Source organism: Polypterus senegalus, chromosome 9 (genome assembly GCF_016835505.1).
Source record: "Polypterus senegalus isolate Bchr_013 chromosome 9, ASM1683550v1, whole genome shotgun sequence".
In the NCBI taxonomy this organism is placed as follows: Eukaryota; Metazoa; Chordata; class Cladistia; order Polypteriformes; family Polypteridae; genus Polypterus; species Polypterus senegalus.
The window spans coordinates 323,247-344,771 of NC_053162.1; the positions used below are offsets into that span (position 1 = coordinate 323,247).

The window sequence follows — 21,525 nt, forward strand, 5'->3', positions numbered from 1 at the left end:
TGCACCTTCTTTTCTTTGGTTTTGCGGTTTCTTTTGCCCCCTCCAGTGATGGCAGCTGGGCTCTCCTGTGGCTCCTGCATCTTTTCTTGCTAAATTTCAACAAACAAGAGCAGCCATTGAACCAGGCATGCCAACCTGGGCAGCAAGAGAAAGGAGAATGGCGAGGCAGCGGCAGCACCCCAGACCACAAGTGGACAGCAGCAGTAAGAGGCTGCAGTGGCTTCTGGGAATTGTAGTTTCTGGGGAGAGAAGCTGGCAAGGCCTTAACAGGACCCTGGGTGAACTTCATAAAGGAAGGTTGGCAGGTAGGAAGGAGCAGCTTGATGATGTGGGCATAGGGCCAAAATCCCTTGAGATCTGCTAGGCAGAGGGGCACAGAATGGAGAAATACCAGGGTGGCAGTGCCTTTGGCGCTTTGTGCCATCTTCACATTTACTCTTTACCCCTTCCTTGTCTATCTGCGGCTTGAACTGCCCTGGCATTCTTCTGGGTATAGGGGTGCACTCCAAAACGCCCTCCATTCTGTCACCCAGAAAATGACTGCCAGTGAATTTGAGAAGGGACTGGAGAACAGCAAAGACACTCTAGGTCTAAAGGACTGGCATTGAAGACCACCATGACTGTGCGTAGTGGGCACTGCAACATAGTGGAGCCTTGCCTGTCCAGTTCTGGGTCACAGGGGTCAGCACTGGGCATCCAGCAACAAGACGGGCCTGGACAGGGTGCCATTCCAATGCCCACTGCCACACCTGCAGCTGATTAATGAAACCTTACAATGAGAACTGATGCGTGAGGCCGCAATGCCAAACAGCGGGCATCACATGGCCTCAAAGACCTTGTAGCCTACTAGGTGTCCAGGCGATGCCAGGGTTTATAGAGAGGCTGGCAGGCACTGTGGCACAGCAGTTTAAGCTTTGGGCTCAAATCCCACCACTGACACCACTTTGTGACTCAGCAAGTCACCTGACCTGACTGTGGTCCAACTGGGACAGCAAATGAAATGTCACCAATTGTGTCTCAAATGTCGCCAGTAAAACACAAATGACAAATGTGACAATTACACCAGAGCGTGCCGAGTTGGCACAGAAGGCGCCCAGGGTCTTCATTTTAGACCTGAAGCCAGTCGTTGGGACAAACCTGCAAAAAAACAGAGGTGACCACAGAGGGGGCGCTTACTTTTTCACGGCACCGTCTTGGCTCTTCAAGCTCACCTTACCGAGTGCTCGTGACGCAGGAGGTCAGCAGAGGGCACCAAGTGGCAGACGCCTGGCATCTAACAGGGCACTCCCGTAAATTACAGTAAAAGGCCAGTGCAGCGCGACCAGCAGCCCCCCTTCTATTTGTCAAGCCAGTTGGCCAATCAGATTTTGCTTCTGCTTTGCTGGGCCTCTCCAGCTTCCCCGGGGTCTCGTCGACGTTGCTGCTGGCGCTACAGGGGACGTCACATTAAAAATGAATAAAGGTGGCATTACGACATCAAGGGCCCCTCCGAGGGTCTCCCCCGAGACCACTGCAGGACCCCCTCACACAGGACATGAAGTCGCTTGAAATGCTCATTGGCCCCCCACCCCCACCCCCACCCCCACCCCACCCTGCAATGTCACATAAATGAGGCAGACGAGGCCGGGCATTCTGAGGTGACAGCGTGACCTGCAATGTTTTATTAAGGCCACAGATAAGACAAGCACTAAGGTGAGAAGTCGCACATGAACTCCGAGGTCCACTCGGTGACTGCAGTCTGTCCATCGGGTCTTCCAGTGCGAGGGACTCCCAGGCGCGGACTAAGCGGGCACGCAGCGCCAGGCGGGCTCGTCGTCGGTCTCGGCTCTCCTTCGGTGGACGGCGGCTCTAGCGGCATGTAACACATTCGCTTTTTAATGACACATCACAGTAGGACACAATCGTACGTCACAAAGTGCTCACAAGCGGCGTCGCTACTTCTGCTGGGACAACACCTGAGGAGGAGCAGAGGAGACAGGCGGGTGAGGGGAGGTTAAGTGAGACACCCCGACGGGCACCGATGGTGGGCACATACCGAGGCGACTCCTCAAACGGCCCTCGTCTCCGCCTCGATCTTGCTCTCGTTATGGAGGCTCTCGGCGTCGGGCTGGGCGACGCTCTGGCGTACGGCGATCTCGGGGCCGCCGCCGTAGATGGTGAACAGGTAAGTCCAGGTCTCCTCGGATATCTGGCCGTAATCCGCTCCTGCAGAGGGGACACACAGACGCAGGTAAGGCGGCACAGCAACGCGCGTGACAAACCCTCCCGGATGACAGGAGTACACAGACCCTGGGGGGGCATCGGTGCCGTTAACCTCCTGTGCCATTACCAGTCTGCTCGACATCGCTGTGATGGCAACTTCTGGGCACCCTGCTGCGACTTGTGGGACTCCTGCACTTTCAAAGTGGCCTAGTGATGTGGCACTTGGGGACGTCACTCCTGGGTTGGGGGTTTGCCCGGGTGTGTGTTTGTGATCGATGAACAGCTGAATGTTGGCACACTTGGCACACACTGATCTTGGGTGTTTGCTGTGAAAGGCTCGGACATTTTAATGGGGTCAGCGGCCAGGACCACCTCAGCGATGGTGAAGGCGAGTGGCACAAGAAGTCGGCTTTAGACAGTTTAACAGTCCAAATCTGGAGACCCCCTAAGTGCCATCACACATGGGGCAGCAGCGCCTATGGCATAATGGGGGTCCACGTCTTCAGCCAAATGGACGATCATCCACGTGAAGCACAGGGCAGCCACCACTGTTCACACAAGACTGGAAAATGGCACTAATCCAATGTCTGTGCCCACATGGCTTAAACTCCTGATGTGCCCTTGACGCCCACCCAGTCACAGATTACGTCAAACCAATCAGCTCTGGCAGAACAATAACTAGCGGTCAATAAAAATGGCTTGTGGGTGCCACGGGTGACAAGAGGGTGCGGTGGCTTTGGGTTTTACGACAACCAGGCATGGCAGCTGTGCCAATCAATCAGCTGTGCTGACAAGAAGTGCCGAAGTGGCAGGCATTGAGTGATGGGTCAGAAGATGACATCAATCAGGCGTGTCCTTCTAACCGAATCGGGATGCGAGGACAGGCCACACTCATCAACTGTCACCAGCAGTCACCGATGCACCTGCCGGGGGAGAATCCACGAGTGACCCGCTCACTGTCATGTGTGGCTCTGCTTGTGTCATGTGCCCTGAGCCCGGGGACACCTAGCTGTAGGCTCCACCCTCCTTGGGCACTGCAGCTCCACTTCCAGCTCTCTGTGCCAATCACTGTGGGCGCCCATGATGTTCAGATGTCAACGCCACGCCAAAGACCCTCTCGCAGAATCGGTTTCCGTTTCATTGACAACGGCAGCAAATGTCACCAAAGCTACAAATGGCGTCACATAAAGCAAGCACTAAAACGGCCCGAGGACGTCAGGGTCCATAATACAAAGTGAGAAGACCCCACGAGACGTCAGCTGAGGAGACCCTTCAGAGCGGCGGCAGGTCACTCCACACCACAGCTGGCGGCCAGTGAGGGGATGCCAGGGGCCGGGTGGCAGAGCTCCTGGTGACTTACCTTGCTTGAGTTGCACATGGCCGCTCTTCATCACCCCGATTCTGCTGTTGTCGATTGGGCCCGGCGGCTCTACAGGGGGACACAGACAAGACGTTTCAAAAGCGTGACGCCACCATGCCACTACCCCCCAGCGCGCGCAAGACAAACTCCACAGTCTGGGTGGTACCTGGCACCCCACACACCCTGCCGCCAGCACAGCTACAAAGGGGCACGAGTGTGAGGACCAAGATGGCACAGAAATGCCAAGCTGCTCTTTGTCTCAGGTGACAGGTGACCCACATGTCCGCTGGCCTTCAAACGGAGGGTGACGTGGCAGAGGTCTTTCCTGTGCCAGGACGCCCCCAGCAGTTCTCCCAAGGTTAAATCCACACGCCACGACTCACCCCCACATGTGCCACCCTAAGTAGCTCTCTGCACCCAGCGGGCACGGCCCCTTGGTCTCCTACCGTTGTCCTTGCCCTTGACAAAGCTCTCCCATTCTCTGAACCACTGCATGCCAATACAGAAGATGACGCCGGGCGACTCTTCAGCCTGGAAGGCTTTGTTCAGCTGCAACAAAGGAGAAATGGGCATCAGACGAGCATGAAGCGAGTCGTGCCAGCCGCACCCAGGTGAAATCACATGGCACTGCCAGGGGCACTCACTCATCAACAACAAGAGCATGCTGGCACAGAACAGCGATAGGGCACCCCGGGATGCATGGAGGAGTGGCTGGCACCAGACTAACCAGGGAATTCTGGGCTGCCAACAGACCATCCACAACCAACACAACACTGCAGTGCCAACTCACACCCACCAGGGGAAGGTGAGGGACCACCACAGAGGGGAGTGCAGGCATCTTTGGCATGCCACTCAAATCTGCAGCAGGGGGACAAGGCCTCACAATGGTGGGCACCCAGCATGGCAGTGACACGAGGATCTGCTGCTTGGCACATTTTAGCAGGTGGGCATGGGTGGGCCTTTGCTCATGGCAATCCACGGGGATTGGGGCATAAACCCCCCACACGTATTTCTTCAAGTGAACTTCAATGAATGTTCACCCTTTTGTGGTTTGATGCCAGCGTCACCCGCATTGAGACGTCACAGCGGGACTTGGCTGCCATCGTATTTGTTGTCTTGGGGGCTTCAAACCTCAGTACATTTAAATTTGACGTGGAGTTTGGAGAATTTTCATGGGCTCTGCCACACAGACACCTGGGCAGCATCATCTGGGACCCTCTTGCCCGGGTGCCCAAGTCACCTTATGGCACAAAGCAAAGAGATGAGACAAGGGGCTGGCGAACTCTGTGCCAGCATGAAGAGGAAACCACAGACGGGGGGAGTGGGGGTCTGGGACTGGACTGGTAAGGCCACCCCACAACAAGCACATGACTAGTGGGCAGCGCTGCGCGGTTACCTTGATGAACGTGTCGATTTCAATCTTCCTCCGCTTGGCCAAGGCCTCGATCTCCACCTGGCACACGTGGCACACATACAAGTGGTTGACAGCAGGACCCCCGGCAAACCTGCAACAGACAAACATGGCTGACAAGAGCGTCACAAACCTCACGGGCTGGACACGGGGGGCCCAAAGTCTGAACGGCAACAACGGCCTCGTGGTGACACCAGTCAACTCTGCCACAGCGTCCCACCATTAATGTCCGAGACCCCAGTTCAACATGACACAATCTGGGAGGCAGAAAGCTTCACGCAGCCCCCTCAGTGGACTCAGCTGATGGCTGCACGCCGGGCAAACGAGGGAGGAAATGAGGAAGGAGAGGAGAGGCAGAAAGAAAAGCAGACCACCAGAGAGGTGCAGGGGGCACGACTGGGTCACCAGGCACTCGAGAGGCCAATGAGCCAAGCCAAACAAGTGGGAACGGGGTTGGCACAGCTGGACCCCTCAGAGCAGTCAGGGGGCTCAAACATTTCTGTCTTTAACGACTGGCAGCATTCGCACCCAAGACTGCATTACGTTCCAGCTGTCCTGTGGGTGGTCCGCCCTATAATCCCCCCACAGCACTTTGGAGTCCACGTGTGCTTCTTGTTCTTCGGTCCTTTGGTTCCCTCATTTTTCCGACTCCGCGTGGGCTTTGGATGACCACCTTGTTGTTTCAGGCAACTCCTCTGTGCCTTTCGTGCTCTTTGGAGCCCCAACTCCGATGCCATAAAGATTCAGCGTTTGCCCGCATGTCTACCAGAGGCGTGACACAAAATCCCCCCCAAGTGGGCGCTTTCAGAAGTGATTTGGGGTCTCCTGGCTCACAACAGTTACATGTGGTGTCCAGCAGGGGGCAGTGTGGAGGCCGCCGACCTGAACAAGAATACAAAGAAGAAGCTGGCATGCCAGTGGGCAAAGTGTGGAGTCAGCTAGAATGCCCTGGGGGGCTCAGACAACACCAGGGTGGTGCAGATTGAATTTAACGGCAGGTTAGAAACAAGAAGGACCTGGGGGCCATGAGAGTCTTCCTGCTGCTGGAACCAGTGGGCTCCGTTATGATGCAGTCCCTGTGTCACTTGAGGTCCCCACCACGTTTGTGTGTTGCGCTCCCACCTCACATCAGGGGCTGTAACTTTGACGTAAAACATGTGACACGCGGTGTGAAGTTCAGGGTGGGCACCCTCCGACCCCCCCCCACCTTTTCACTTTGCTGTGCTGCAAACTTTACAGGGAAGAGAACTGCTTGGGTGGGGCGCATGGCGTGGCACGCTGGGAGTGGGAGGGGGGGGCTACTCCATCTTCACCGAGAACTCCCTGAAGTCCAAACTGCTCCCAGGTTTGTAAGATGGCACCAGTGCCAACCAATCGGCACAATTCATCGTCTTAGCCCCACCCACACTAGCTCCTGGCTGACTCTCTAAAACGAGAAAATTTGGGACCCCTGTGGTGGGCACTGCCTACACCTGGACTGCGGTCAACAGACATTACGAAGGTTATATAGCGCCTTGACATGCGAGTCCTGAACATTCTCTGCAGACCACGGAGAGCGAGAGATGAGGAGACGTCTTCGAGATTACAAAGGGAATCGGCACGGTGGTCTCGCTTCACTAAAACACGAGGGGCAGACACTCGTGCAGGGCACATTTCAGACAACTGGCACACAGTGTGGTGGGCAGGAGGACTGGGGGACCTCAAACCCCAACAGGATGTCATTTTGACCAACGACAAGGACGGGCTGATAATTAAGAAGACTGGCGAGGTGATGGTGGACTTCCACGAACCGACTGCGAGACCCCTGAATCAACTTTCACTCTCGTCAACGAGTGACTTGAAGTGAATGGAGACCCCCCGCTCCACATGGCAGCAAGGGGTCTTCAGGCGAGAGGAAGGCCTCGCTTACCGGTTATAGAGATAGTCCCAGACATTCTGGGGGAGAATCACCACCAGGTCGTCGATGTAGTGGTACTTATTGGGTGGGATTCCTGCAACAAAGAAATAAGAGCACAGCGTTAGAGGACGCCACTTGGTGCCCGGTCATGAAAGGTGGCACTGTTTACAATTTAGTTGGACGCCCTCACAAACCCACGAGATGGCAGGATGTCACTCCAGCACCAGTGGCCGCTCGATTACTGCCCCTTAGTTTAATAGACGTCACGGCGAGGGCCCTTCAAGTGACAGATGGACCCCACGTGGAGGTCACCGCTGCTTGCCATCGTGCCACCCTAGCCAGAAGTGTGACGGACTCACCGCCGTGCGGGCACAGGAAGGTGTGGTTGCTGATGGGCCCCGGCTCGGTGAAGGTGTTGAACTTGTTGAGCCACTCCCTGGAGATGTAGAACTGCAGCAGGCTGGGCTCCTTCATGTTGGCCAAGGCCACCACCTTCTGCCGCTCCCGCAGAGACTCCTCGTTGCTCTTTCTGGCAACAAACAACAGAAACACAAAAGCTTCGTCCTTTAAGTCGCCAGATGGCACCGAAACCGCATGACGTTACTGTACAAGCGTCACCACGGGCAGGGTGTGTGACATTTCAGGGTCCCCCGGGTTCACTCGCTTGTACCATGTCATGCGCAATGGAGGCCCAGACGGGGAAAACAAAAAACAATGGAGGGTCTGAGGGGGGCTTTCTGAGGACACAGCAGCCCACCGGAAGAGCAAAGGCCACCCGCTGCTGCCGCTCACAGCCCTTGGTACCCCACTGAAATGCAAAGACATCAGCAGCACAAAGAGCCCGTGTGGCTGCCCAACACCTGACCATTAGGGTGGTCTCGACCTTCACGCATGTGCAGATCCCCACAGCGGGCACAGGAGGAGGCCATTTACCTGGGATGGGGACGTCCCCCATGTCCCCCTCTGTCCCCACGTGTCCGCCAATGGGGCCATTTAAGGAAGAGTCACCTGTAGAAGAGGACGTAGGCCTCGGCGTTCTGCACCACCGTCTCGTGGACCTCCGTGACGTACTGGTCATCAAACTCGTACCACTGGCCGTTGATCACATTCTGGCAGTAGGCGATGTAGTGCCCACCTATGTACACAACAAAATAAAGGAAATCCATCAGCGAGTGACGCAGACAAGCCGACCAAAGCCGCCCCAGGTGACGTGGTGACCTCATGCCACAAGCTGCCAGTGACGCGCCAGCACCTGCTCAGAATCTGGGGCCTGCCGACTGATTTATAACAAAACCCACATCACGCCATCTGCCCACCCATCCGTTTCTTTAAAAAGTGAAGCCAAACCCCCAGCTGACAAAGGGTGGTGGGCCGTCACGCTGCAGCGAATATGGGAAGGCGCTACATTCACGAGTCCCGGACAGACTGTCACAAAGACGAGTGGTGGTCTTCACCTTCACACCGAGGGGCACTGGCACATCTGGAGTGGGGGGGTCTGCTGGTACTCCAAACATCGCAGGAGGGGCTACTGAGATAACATGGACCACCATGGACTCGAGTGCACTCTGGCCCCCTGAGGTGAAGACTCTAGCGATTGTAAAGGGCGAGACCCCCCAGTGCAACAATGCAGTAGTAACTGCCAATGAAATGAAAGGACCACAAAATGACCGCAGCCTTAGGAAACAAAGATGGAAAAAAACTCCAACGAGATGAAAAGGAAGACCAAGGGGGAAAATAAAAAAACAAAGAAAGCCCCCAAATCAAGAAAATACCCCCTGAAAGAAGAAAAAAAGACACAAAGACAAAGGTGGTCTCAGTGCCAGCCACCTGTGCTCTGTAAGTCACGTCAGCAGCGTGCGCAGTTCAAGAGCCGTGACAAATCACGGTGGTCTGGCAGGTGTGCCCGGGGACCACCTTCAGGGCTCTGATGAGGCAAGCAATGCCACTCCGTGGCAAGAGGGGGCACTGCCACTAACTCCCCGCCCCTTGTGGCCCTCCAGAAGGAGGCGTTGCATTCTGACCGAGCCCCCGTGGGTGCTGCGTGTCATTACACTGGATGGGCCCCCCTTAAATGGAGTAGCACGGTTGGCACCCCAACATTTCTTCTAGCGTCCCACCCGGACTGGGTCGCCAGATCCCACCAGAACGAGATTTACGGGCTTTTCTGAGTGAACAAACTGCACTGACTGACTGGTGAAAGTATCACAGACACACCTCTGACCCACTCGCCCAAGGGTCCAGCGGCAGACCCCCAGAGGACCGCACTGCATGCCAACGTCACATGATTAGCACAGCTTGTGGCTCACGTCCCCACACGAGTGTCACGATGTTTCGGACGCCCACCACGTGACAGTCACCGTAACCCCCTCCGCTGTGTCAGAGTGAGAACGAAGTGCGGGGATCACCATCTCGAAATGGGCAGCACAGACGAGAGGGCGAGGTTGGCCTCTTCCTGTCTGCTTTGACGCACCAATCAGGTGGAGCCACACAGCCCTCTGGGTAACTCTCTGAGGAGTTGGCTCACTCACTCTCACACACACTCGCTATCATCTGGTGGTCCGGGCCAACCAGCAGGTCACCCACAACGATGACAAATGAACGTCCAATCAGCACAAAGATAAAGGAAATGGCAACGCGAGCTCCACACATGGCCGATGGGCAGCCTGCACTTCTCTTCATAGCCATCAGAGGGCGCAGGCGAGCAGACATAGAGGGCAGAAGTGCAGATGGAGAGGAAGACGATGGAAACAAAGAGGAAATCAGGGGACACTTGAAGGGACATCAGGCCTGACATGACAGCCACACAGCTCGACCACCCACTCAGAACATTCAAGCAGAGCCAACACGCCACTCATCTGCTCTGGGGGCTTCATTACGTTTAGGGGAGCTCCCCGAGTTTACAGTGCCAGGACACAGCATCGCTGGTCCAGGTGGCATCCCGTCTGCCCCTGAACATTCACAGGCTGGTATCTCGCCTTCTTTTCTGAGGTGGCTGTCATTTGTGCCCATCAGCCCCTGACTTTTTTCTTTTACCCACAAGTGTTTTGTGTTTCTGTCTTAGTTGTAGCAAATGGCCGGTTGGCACAGACTTGTTAGTGCCAAAAAGCCCACCCCTTACTGTAACAAGGGTCTCTTGTTCGGCTCGTGCTGTCACCGTGCCACAGCGAGGCCGCTTCACTGGAGTGCCACTGGAGGCCTTACCCTTCACCACTTTAACACCAGCAGCTCACTGATGGTCTGCCCTTTCACACGATTGGCTGCATTGTGTCCAAAGCCCAGCCCCGTGTTGGCGCCCTTTAACACGATCGCCACGGACTTCGTCAAATGGAATAAAACACTCGGCGACTGCCTTGGTGAGTCTACAGCACCCACAGACCTGATGTACCATTAGACAAGACGCAAAAGGGGGCCATTAACACAGAGAGCCCCCAAAAGCATATGTCCTCGTGACCGAAGACCTAAGAGGGTGGCACACTCTTAAGGACATGAACAAGTAGTGCCAGGCAGTGATATGGCGAACACCACCGCCGTCAACCCTCCGCTACAAACCCAGCAGGACGGACACTAAACGGCTCAGGCGGTGGAAACGAAGGACGACTCACTGCCCGCGGTCCCATGGTGGCAGATGACAGACAGCAGGTCATAGGTGGTAATCTGGGAGGAGCTCTCTTTGGCCAGGAAGGGTCGAAGGTCAAGTCCCTCCAGGGGGAACGACACGTGGCTGTTGATCTTGAACGAGTACATGACTTCATGGCGGAAGCGCTTGAGGTGAATGCACAGGATCTGCAGGAACAAAAGAACAAAAGGGACAAGTCACGACACCCGTGTCACCTGCTGCTGCTGCTTCTACAAGCCCCAGAGACGTAAGCAGTCACCCGTGTCACGTTTGTGTCCCCACTGTGAGGCCACCTGAAATAATCAGAGAGCGACAGGGCGCAGCCACCGCAGGCCTCTGTCTTTCTTTTTGCCGTCCCTTCTTCCTTCATGTCCCCCTGTAAAGTGCCAGGTGACTGAGCTGTCCGGTGACGTTGGTGACTCCGAGACAATGTCAAAGCGAATGGCGTATGTGGGGGGCCACCCAGGCAGAACAGAAGTTTGGCCACTTGCTTGAGGACAAGACAAAGCTCTTTGGCACCCGTCCATCATTGGGGGCTCCGGAAATCCCCCAAGAATGGCAAACTGTGACCTGGTCAGGACTGGGCGGGGCCTGAGGGGTTCATTTACTTGATTTGCTGACAGCAGACCACCACGCCAGGACTGTCTGAGGTAGACCCTCGGGTGCTGCTGCTGCTGCTGGCCATGTGTGTTCAGTTAAACAACGCCGAGCCCACTGGCCGTGCAGACGTGTGCCGCTCTTTGTCATTTTTATTTGTGACCCGTCACCTGACTGCAAACAACAAAGAACAGAGACGTGTGGCTGTGGACGCTGAAGATGAAGAAGCGGAGATGTTGACGGAGCAAAGCCCTCGACTGGGGTCTTCACCACGCTGGCCAATCGCCTGCCCTCTGTCACTCACTTTGAGGCCAAACGGCAGATGTCACTGTTTGCTTCTACACTGTCACCTGTTGTTGTCACTCTCAGCTAAGGTCACTAACAGGATGCCATCTGGACTGGCACTCGCCAATGCAGGTGCTCTGACGGGCAGTCTAAAGTTTAATCAGCAAATACACAAAAGCAAAATACAAAGCTGGCGGGATGTCACACTGTAAGCGGATATGGAAAGTGCCACCTCAGGGACCACCGCATAACTGCAAGTTCGATACTTTTCTGTTGTTCTTCCCTTTATTTTGCCAGCTGCCGCTGGCATGAGTGGGCAAGGAAACAACTGCCTGGATATGACTGGAGTGGCCATGGCACCACCTTAGAGGAAGGTGGCTCTGTTTGGAAGACCTAAAAAGTGGACTGGGATGGAAACGCGGGGACACTAAAGCCCACAGCCGCATGGGTGGCATCAGCGCGTGTCCAAGTCTCGGGTCTTGTGTTTGTTACCAAAGGGCCGGAGCCTCAGACTGAGCAGACGTCTCGGGGGGCGCCCGTCCAGCAGGGGTCACTTTCTGAGCCCTCAATACGCTTTGCCTGTGCGACTGAACTGCCATCCTCCACAAACACCAGGCCACCGAGGGTCTCCGCGTTCAGGTGACAGACCGAGCTGAGCCGGGACATCCAGACAAGGTCTACAGCGCTGAACAGCTTCCACACCTGGCCCAGTCGGAGCGCACGTCCTGCACACACCGTCTCTGCAAATCTGCTCTCGCCACCACCAGGCCCGATGACGCCTCTCCGCAGCGGCAGGACTGCTTCAACAGGACTAACTGGGACATTTCCGAAAGTCCAGACCTGGCATTGTGTTACATCAAGACCTGCATTGACACTGTCACCGTGTCTCTCCAAACCAGAAGCCCTGGATGACAAGAGAGCTTCAGCGGAGAGGAACGCTGCCTTTGGGTGTGGTGACGAGGCTCTCTACAGCAGGACACGGTCCAACCTGAAGAGAGGCATCAGAAAGGCCAAGAGGGACCTCAGGAGTGACTGAGGAGCACCTGGACAGTAAGAACAGCACTTCACCAACGACAGGACCAGCCATGGAGCTGCTGAAGGTGACACCTCCATGGCAGAGGAGCCGAGCCACTTCTTTGCTCGCTACCAGAGGCAGCTGTCCCTTAGGGTGGAGGACCACGAGGTGTGGCGCTCGCTCCGGCCTGTCAATCCTAGGAAGGCGTCCCTGGACGTGTGCCGAGGGTCTTTCCAAAGATCTTTAACCTGTCACTGTCCCAGGCCTCAGTTCCTCCCTGTCTGAAATCCTCCATCACCTGCCTGAATGACTACCGGCCAGCAGGGCTCACCCTGGTGTCGATGAAGTGTTGACAGAGTGCCATCGTGTCCTTTGTCCCTAACAGGTCTACTGAGGACGCCACGCCGTCCCATCTGAGCACCAGGGGAGCTACGCACGTCTCCTCTTGACTGCTTTCAGCTCTCCTTTTAAGACCACCCTCCCTCACAGGCTGCCAGCCCTGGGACCCCCGTTTTCCAGTGGCCTATCGATTAAAGGCTTGCCGACAGATCGAGCGCACGCAAAGGGTTAGGGTGGGCCATCAGCGTCGGCTGAGCCCCCTGCCCTTCACGATGTACACACGTGACTGAACCACAGCAACACCATCGACAAATCGGCAGACGGAAGGGGACGAAGTGGAGCGGCTGACACACAGTTAAGACCAAGGAGCTCGTTGTGGACATCATACCACTCTGCGTCGGAGGGGACGTCAGGCTTCCACTTCCTGGGAGTCCACATCATGGAGGAGCTGCCCTGGAGTGTGAACACAGCTGAGCTGGCCGAGAGGGAGTCCTCAGGACGAATGACCATCTGCGGGTGTCCATCGAGAGGATCCTGGGCCGTGGCCAGCGCAGAGGACGACACTCCAGCGGATCGTAAAGACTGCCCGGCAGATCATCGGCTGCCCTATACCGGCTCTCGCTGCCTCGGGAAAGCGTAGAACATCTCGAGGGTCTCCTCACACCCCGCTCAGGACATCAGGCAGAAGGTAGAGGAGCATCACAACAAAGACAAGTAAAGACAAAAGAGACTGAATGGCACTTTCTACCCTGTTGCTGTCAGGGCACTGAATGGCACCTCATCACCTGCAGTGCCACAGATGCCATCTTGTGCAATGCTTGTGTTCTCCCTCATCTCTTCCTATCCTTTTGTAATTCGATTTATTTACATTTGCACACCGCAGGGACTGCACCCAATTTCGTTGGATTTGTTACAGTAACAATAAAGATATTCTGATATCCAGACTGAAACATCTGGGTGGGCAAGAGGGCACCACCTTAGATTACCTGGCGGGCATTTCTTCTGCCTGTGTCAAATCAGCAAAGCAGCAAAACACACAAAGGGATTCGTAAAAAAAGAGAATGGAAGACGACTCACTTCAGGCAGTCGCAGGACCTTGCAGTACTTCACTCCATTTCTTAACCTAAAGAGACAAAAAGAAGATGAAGATGATGACGACGACGACGATGATGATGGGCGTAAGCCTCACTGCCACTGAACGTCACTCCAGTCACCTACGGCACATTAAGAGGGCAGCAGGTGACCAGGACGGCTCCACACTCCCCTATGCGCACCGAGTGCCAAAAGGAGGCTGGCAGCAGATGGGCACCACTGGGGCCGCTGACTGCACTTTCACAGATGTGCCGGTCGCCACACAAGACCCTCGCACACCGACTGGTGGTCACGACACTTAATCAGAAACACAACTTGTACAACCACCATGCGCCTCTTTGGGCTGCTGCTGCCACTGCCACTGCCTGGCGCCCAGTCGCCATCGGAGGCTCTCAATCAGGCCACTTGTCCTTTCAAAGGTTCAGCACTTGTCACTTGTCATTTCATGCTCCCTTGTATCTTTCCCCGTAGTGCGGGTGTCTGAGGTACGAGAAAGAAGCAGAATGCCATCCAGTCAGTAAAAGACCACCGGAGGGGTCCCACCCAATGAGAGCCGATCACCCTGGCATGTCATGTGACCCGACGGATGAGAAAAGCGATTGGGTGAGCAGAGTCCGGGGGTCTGGAGGCCTGCACTTGTTGGGCTCTTGGCCGTCAACTGCTGTCAAGTCCTGGGCCTTGCCCACTCGGCTTTGCCCGCCTCTCCGTTTACCTTCTTGACGTCTTCCTTTGAAAAGAAACTTGAAATATCAGGAGGCTCTCTGCCCCTGTGCTGGCATCTGCAGACTGGCCCTCTGTTTCGGTCAGGGTGAGCCGTGAAGCCTGCACCCCGAGTTTAGGACCAGGCGCCCTTTCATATTCACGCCTCATTTGGAGGTCCTGCCCTCATGGGGCTTCTTGGAGACCACGAGACCCGGCCCACCCTCACATCTTTTTGGTCTCAGCGGTGCCATTTTGTTTGTAACGATAGTCGACAGACGTCTGGTCAGGTGCTGCAAGTGGACACGTGGGCAGGCCAGGCCCTCCCCGTGTAACTGAATTAACACGGTGATAAACACGGATTTACTCCTGGGTCTGGTGCCAGGTTTGCTGCCCCACAGTGGAATAAGGCAAACAACAAAGAGGTGACGTTGGCGAGAGTAAAGCCACGAGGTCACAAGTGCCAGTCGTCTAAGCCGAAACGTTCACCAAAAAGTCGCAGTTAAGAAACACAAATAATAAACCCTTCAGCAGCCATCACTGTGTGTCACCAACTTAATTAACGACATCATCGGTGGCCACGCCCTCAGTGACATGTCACGGAAAACGGCGCCACCACAGTAACAGTCACCTCCGAGTGATGGACCACAAACCGTTGAAGAGCGTCGCAGACGAATATCGATGAACCTCACCACTGCCCGCGTGTGGCTGCCTCCATTTACAGAGAAGGACACTCGGGGACACTCAGGGGACACTCGGGGACATGGATAATCAGAGGGCGTCTTTACTTACTTCTTACATCTTTCACAGCTGTACATGTTGTCTCCTGAAAAGAGAAGAGAGAGACGGGCATCAGGGTGGGTCAAAGAGTGGGCAAGCCACATGGGCAGCGCAATGTGAAAGAGAGTCGAATAAGAAACAGAGGCCAGCAGGCACCACAGGTCCACGAAGACTGCATTTCGAGGGAGACCACCTCAGACTGTAAAGCCCTCTGGTGTCCAGCATAAGTGACAAGAAAAGGTGACGGCCAGGGAAACAAAGGCGCATTTGTGACTCGACCCCAAGACCCCCATCCCAGGTTGGCGTAGCACCCACCCTTCACAAGGGGGACGGGACATTCAGCCCCCAATCCTAGTCACGTTTCTCCAGAATAAACAGAGATCTCCGGGTCCCTAGAAGTGTCTTCCCCGTCACAACCTCTGGTGGGCAGAGCGAACGAAAAACGGCTTTCAGGGGGTCCACTCAGGGGGTCCCCCAAACGCATGTGTGTGCGTAACAAGAAAAAGGGGGTCAAAACCAGAAGAGCGAGCGTCGCGTCCAAAATGAGAACGAAAGTCAAGAACCAAAGGAACGTCTGCAGAGTGTGGAGGAGAAAAAGGGGCTTTGGATCAAAGGTTGTGACCTCAGAGGACACGCCCCTAACAACAAGCACATCTGTCCGAATGACGGGCACTCAACATACCGTTGAGCAGAAAAAGCCAAAATGGCGGATCAGAAAAAGAATCCAAAAACGAGACAGGGATGGCGACATAACGGAGGATTCAAACAACCCAGGAAAGGCACAAGAAACTCAAAGCAATTTAAACACCCCACGTGCCAGGGGTACAGAGATGTTTGGCATGCCACCCACTTGGGTGAAACCCACCAAATGTAAATGCCAGTCTGAAGATCCTGAAGTCATTCATGCTACATGCCACACACTGCCACTCTCGGGCTCCACACTGAGGACACGCCTGACCGCGTCACCCTCCTCTGTCCGAATTCTCTCAGTAGTGTGTGCCAGTCGCAACTCTGTGGTGCCATCAGGAGTGAGCAGGGCCGGCTAACCTTCAGCCCACCACACTTTATAAATATGATGACAAAAGGACAGTTGTGTGTGTGTAAATGAGATGGCACTCTAATGCCACGTTACATATTTCCACTCGTCTGATTGGTTGCAGAGGACTCCCTGGCCCACAATGATTGGCACACCAGGAAAGGTAAATCCAAATAAATCAACACCTTGTGTGCGACCCTGCACTGGATTAGCGGGACAGAGAGACAGGCGAGTGGGCATCTCTTATGACCCCTAAGTGGACGACGAGACACGACAGGCTTACCTTTCAGTTCATCGGCTGCGAAAAAAGCAGCCAGGCAATCTTCAAGTGTGACCACCGGACCCCAAAACCAGCTGGGGATGCAGGACACGACAAACCTACAGAGGGGGCGAAGCACCAGAAAGGCACGTGAAGGGGATTGTGGCCCGGAGAAGGTGGGCGGGGTTTGGGTCAGCGGGTGGGCGGGGCTAGCACTCACCGGCGGATGTACTCCATGATGTAGGAGATCCAGCCCTGGGAGGCATAGGCGTCACTGCAGGTGCCCGTCTTCATGGGGGCATTCTGATGGATCGACGAGTGAAGCTTGGCGAGGTCCTCCTTCCCAGGGATTGGCAGAGACAAGTCCTGGAACATCTCCACGGTGGTAGAAACCTTAAAAACAAAATGCAAGCGTAAAAAGCCTAGCGGGTGGGCACTTCAGTGACCTGGGATTTGAACAAGCACCACTTGTGAGTCGTAAAACGCAATTCAACAAGGTTGGCATCAAAGAGAGCATCTCATTGCTCCAATACCAGCCAAACTGGGCGAACCCAGAAAATTGGCATTTAAACCGCGTGAGGGCAACTAAGTCTAAAGAATGAACACTTAGTCAGCCAACACGAGGGGTCACTTTGCCCGACGACACCCGGCACAAGTGACGGCGACACCAAAATGGGAACGTCAGTCGGGCAAATCCAAGTATGTCACCGTGTGCCAATTTCCTGGAATATGCTGGCATTCTGAAGGGCACGATGCCACGGTGAGAAAGGCAGGCCAGCACGTTCTTTATGTGAGCAGGCAGAGACGAGACACAAGGCCAAGGGTTCAAAAACGTGAAGCCAAAAATGAAGAAACAAAATGAGAAAAACGACTTTGTGTTTACGACGTCCACAATCTCACTCTTTAAAGTGTCACACGCCTGATGCCACTGTGCCGCTTGGCAAAGGCCACAAAGCGGCACCTGTAAGATGTTATCGCATTTGGGTACCAAGGCATCTCATGCCAGTCAATCCTTTAGGAAGAAAATAAAAAGAAACAAAAGCCAGAGGTTAGGGAAAATAACGTTGGGGAGAAAAATTCATTCAAGATGGTGGGGCGCCAGTCATCGATCATGGACCTCCAGGACGGACCCCAAGCCTTCGGAATCAAATCAAAAGCCAATCAGTGACAATCAAAGCCCAGCGCTGGCACCTCCTGTGGTTTCTGCCCCTCTCATTCTGGGTCAGCCACGGCCATGTGGTTTACCTGTGACATGGATGGTTGCTATGACGCCGGCGTCAGCTGTGATGTCATCATGTTGGCTGTTTAAGGGGCGGAGCCGCATGTAGCCTATGCCCAGCAGCCACCTGTGCCCGCGTTTGTTTGTTTGTCTGCTTATTTCTTGTTTTCTGTTGTGTTCCCTTTGGTTTGATGAGCTCCGCAGCTCCGTATTGCAATTTTACATTTAGCCGCCATTGTGTGGTCAGCAGTAGAGTGACGTGCCACTGTGCTTTTCTTTCGACGTTTCTGCCGTTTACGTCTTCTGCCCGTCTGCCGCGCTCTCTTCAACTCCAGGTCTGCATTAACGGATGCCCCCCCTCGCCAGTCTCCTTCATTGTAACAAGTCTCTCTCTCCTCAGAAATGGCGGAGTGGGGGCTCGGAGGCAAAGGGTCTGCGCTGCTATCTGGAAGGTTACCGCCCGAGGGGGGCTTTCAGCAAGACCTTTAACCTGAAAATTGTTCTGAGGCGCTTGCCAATGGTTGACCCGGCACTCAGACCCCCCACAAAGAAAGACCAGGGTATCAAAAGGCGCAACGACAAAGGAGGCAGCAGGGGGTCCGCAGGCTCAGCCCAGGTGGGCCCACTGCTTTCACTGGAGCTCCGAATGCAGTTTGGGTCTCCATCTTACAAAAAAGACAAAGAGGAGGAGAAGCGAAGGGATGGCCGATAAAAGAAGAGGAACTCGGCTGTTAGCAGGTGGGCGGGTGGTATGGGGGTCTCGGACGCTGAGCTCAGCGCTTTTCACCTCAAAGCGATATCTTCACAGACTTGTGAAAGTTAAGCGTCTACATTTTGAAAAGTACACAGCCAGTCCTGGCGTTTCACAGTGACCCCAGCGGGACAGGGGATGGCGCACAGGATAGCGCGGGGGGCACCAGGAGAAAAAGAAACAGCGGGACTTCTTTTAAAATGGCGGACTCTCGTAACTTTGCTTTTTTCAGGCCGTAGTTAATTCAATTTATAATGTGCGTGGAGTCGCAGCTGTCCGCGCTCTGGACAAACACCCCCCAGGTGCCTGGGCTTGTGAAGCGGGCACACGAATGAATATTTTCTGTTGGATTTACTGTGAAAATGCCAGGCCCACCCGAGTACACTGAGAAACCCCAAAACTTAACACAAACGTCAGAAGGAGCGACCAGATGGTGGGCCGGGCGGTGCGGACCTCTAAATCTCAGGTCCGCGTTACTTTACAGAAATGAGATGAAGCGCCAAGGGATGTCATTTGCTGGCCTGCGGTCCTCAGAGTGCGAGCCCGGGGGTCTCTAGCCGCACTCACGAACGCCCCCCGTGCTAAATGTTCTGCTGGTTTGTTTGATCTCAGCCTATTTAAGCGGCGCGGCTCTTCACCCACTACAGCCTCCTCAGTCCCTGGTCCGGGATGGCACCGGGTTGTCCTCGCTCACCTCGACTGCTCCCGACGCTCTTCACTTCCTGATACCTTTGGCGCGTCGTCTCTCGGTGGTACTCACCTCACCTCACCTCACCTCGCGTTTGGCTTACTGTGAGAGACGACCACTTAAACTCCCAAATCCCCTACACATATCTCGCCAACAGACGTGGCATTGGGCCTCGTTACCAACCCGGTCGCACGTCAGGCACTGGACCAGACTGAGGATGGAGCCGTCAAAGATGTCCGAGATGACGCTGCGGTACCGCGGCTGCTTTTTCTTTCTGCTCCCCAAGAAGAGCTGAGCTGTGGAGACACACATGGAGCGCCTTGAGACGAGAGAAGATGGCGAGGCGGGCAGGCGGGTTGGCACTTCCACACCGCGGGGCGCTTACCTTTCTTGAGGGAGTACGTGGTGCTCAGCGTGCCTGGCGCACGAAGCGGGCTGGAGCGAGGTGGGCTGCTGGACACCTTTGGGTGGGAGTCCTGCTGAGCTGGAGTCGGGCTGCAAGGATGAGAGGAACAATTCATCGAGGCCTCGTTGTCAGGTTCTGAAAAAGGCACCGCAAACAGAGAAAGACAAGGCAAAGACTCACTGATATTCAAAATGGGCACATCGACAGACCGCCGACGTCGTGGACTCATCGATGGCCGACCGCGTCTCGCCATGCAGCTTACAAAGTCCGAGGCCGGCTTAAAAAAGCGCAAGCTTACGTTTCTGGGGCACTGCCAGTCCGACCGCAGTCAACCGCCGGGCACCTCCAAGCCGTACTGTGGCCCCTGACAGAGAGGTGCTTTATAAAAGGGGCATGCGAGCGGCCATCCGTCCTGGCATACTGTATGCCACCCTTGCAGTCTGGCTCCTCACTGGTGTGTGCCAATCAAGCTCCCTGGCACCATGTCACCCTCTGGTGTCTCACATCTGCACTACTTCTGACAAGAACAGGGCTAGCGGCAACGGCGCTTTTACTCTTTCAGCCTGGCAAAATGGCGATTCTGAATTCGGGCGAGGTGACAAAATTCAAAGCTAAATCTGACCCGGTAAGAGCCGGGTAGAAGCGGTGTGCCCCTGTGCCCTGAGCGCCACCTGCCCACAGCCCCCTGCTGGACTTCACTCATTTCCTCAGCGCTTTACTTGAAGGGGCTTCATTTTGCTTTTCTTCTCTTCAGTTATTTGTCTCATTTTACTGACCGATGCCCAGCTGTGATAAACGAGCCCCCATAATGCTGCCTGGCGACGGTCACCAGCTGGTCCGATGCCCCAACGCCCCCTGCTATCTCGGTGTTGGCGCCTCACCTGTGCCACAGTTTCGGCCACTGGTCCTGTTGAGCGATGGGCCGTCATCCCCGTCCTGCTTCTGGGGGCCTCCCTCCTCGACGGTGGTATCCACGTCCGCGTCCTCGTCCATCTCCTGAGAGCCGGCGTGCCGCGGTGAGCCTGAAAATCGCCTTTCCTTCAGACGCTCCTTCTCCGAGATGCCCACCCAGCTTCCTCCACACTCATCCTGAATGAGCAGCTCCGCCTCTCCCGGACCCCGCGTGTCACACCCCTCTCCACGATCGCTGCTCGACCCCGAGTCACAGGAGAGGAACTCGTCTTCGGAGGGGCTGCGGTCCCCGTCACAGCGCTCGTCCGCCTCGCACTCGGCCAGCGGCTCCTTGAGCTCCTCGTGCAGCTGGTCCATCAGGCAGCGCAGGAACTCCTGGGTGTCCTGCGGAGAGTGGGTGGGCACAGGGTGAGACACAAGTCAGTGCCCACCAGACAGAGGACCCCGAGGCCACAGACTCACACTGGAGGGCATCTGCCGACACAAATCAAAGACTGAAAAGGGCCGCACAGCGAGCACGGGGGGGCTTTAAGAAGAGCAGACCACCCTGTGCTTACCTACAGCATTAACAGTCACAGTCCTCCTACCTGCTGGGCATAACCTCGGAACATGGGATTCACCAGCTTGATGCCATGTGACAGACTGGTAGGCACAATGTAACTGGGACTGCAAAAGGACGGAAAGAAAAAAAAAGTGAGAGGAGACCCCCCACATGGCCCACCAAGCTCGCTGGCTTAGCTAAGCTGTCCCCATACCTCTGTGCAGTGACCGCAGGCTATTGGACCCGACGCTCCAGTGCCATCCATTTCCACAGTCTGTGAGCTGGTCCAGCCAGTTAAACTGAAACCTTTTTTGAGGCCTTGGGCACCACTGCAGTGCCAGTTCAGCTTACTAAAACTGGCCCACTTGGCACTCTGCGCCAGTAAGCAGGACTTCGTACCCATTTGAGGTGGAGATCATT

General features: G+C 55.3%; 1 protein-coding gene across 3 annotated transcripts in view; it reads right to left on the reverse strand.

Annotated features, from left to right (window-relative positions):
* Window positions 1-1,630: 1,630 nt before the first annotated feature.
* Window positions 1,631-21,525, reverse strand: part of usp20 (ubiquitin specific peptidase 20) — a 38,341-nt gene continuing 18,446 nt past the window's right edge. For all 3 annotated transcript variants that reach the window (XM_039762538.1, XM_039762539.1, XM_039762540.1), the window contains 17 exons: window positions 21,152-21,230; window positions 20,534-20,948; window positions 19,632-19,787; window positions 19,430-19,542; window positions 16,809-16,981; window positions 16,613-16,707; window positions 15,306-15,339; window positions 13,800-13,845; window positions 10,473-10,653; window positions 7,879-8,005; window positions 7,230-7,399; window positions 6,883-6,964; window positions 4,959-5,067; window positions 4,009-4,111; window positions 3,563-3,631; window positions 2,036-2,205; window positions 1,631-1,955 (listed from right to left, as the gene is read on the reverse strand). In XM_039762538.1, coding sequence (XP_039618472.1) covers window positions 2,048-2,205; window positions 3,563-3,631; window positions 4,009-4,111; window positions 4,959-5,067; window positions 6,883-6,964; window positions 7,230-7,399; window positions 7,879-8,005; window positions 10,473-10,653; window positions 13,800-13,845; window positions 15,306-15,339; window positions 16,613-16,707; window positions 16,809-16,981; window positions 19,430-19,542; window positions 19,632-19,787; window positions 20,534-20,948; window positions 21,152-21,230 — 2,110 coding nt within the window. In that variant the 3' untranslated portion in view covers window positions 1,631-1,955; window positions 2,036-2,047. The remainder of the gene's footprint in view (window positions 1,956-2,035; window positions 2,206-3,562; window positions 3,632-4,008; window positions 4,112-4,958; window positions 5,068-6,882; window positions 6,965-7,229; window positions 7,400-7,878; window positions 8,006-10,472; window positions 10,654-13,799; window positions 13,846-15,305; window positions 15,340-16,612; window positions 16,708-16,808; window positions 16,982-19,429; window positions 19,543-19,631; window positions 19,788-20,533; window positions 20,949-21,151; window positions 21,231-21,525) is intronic.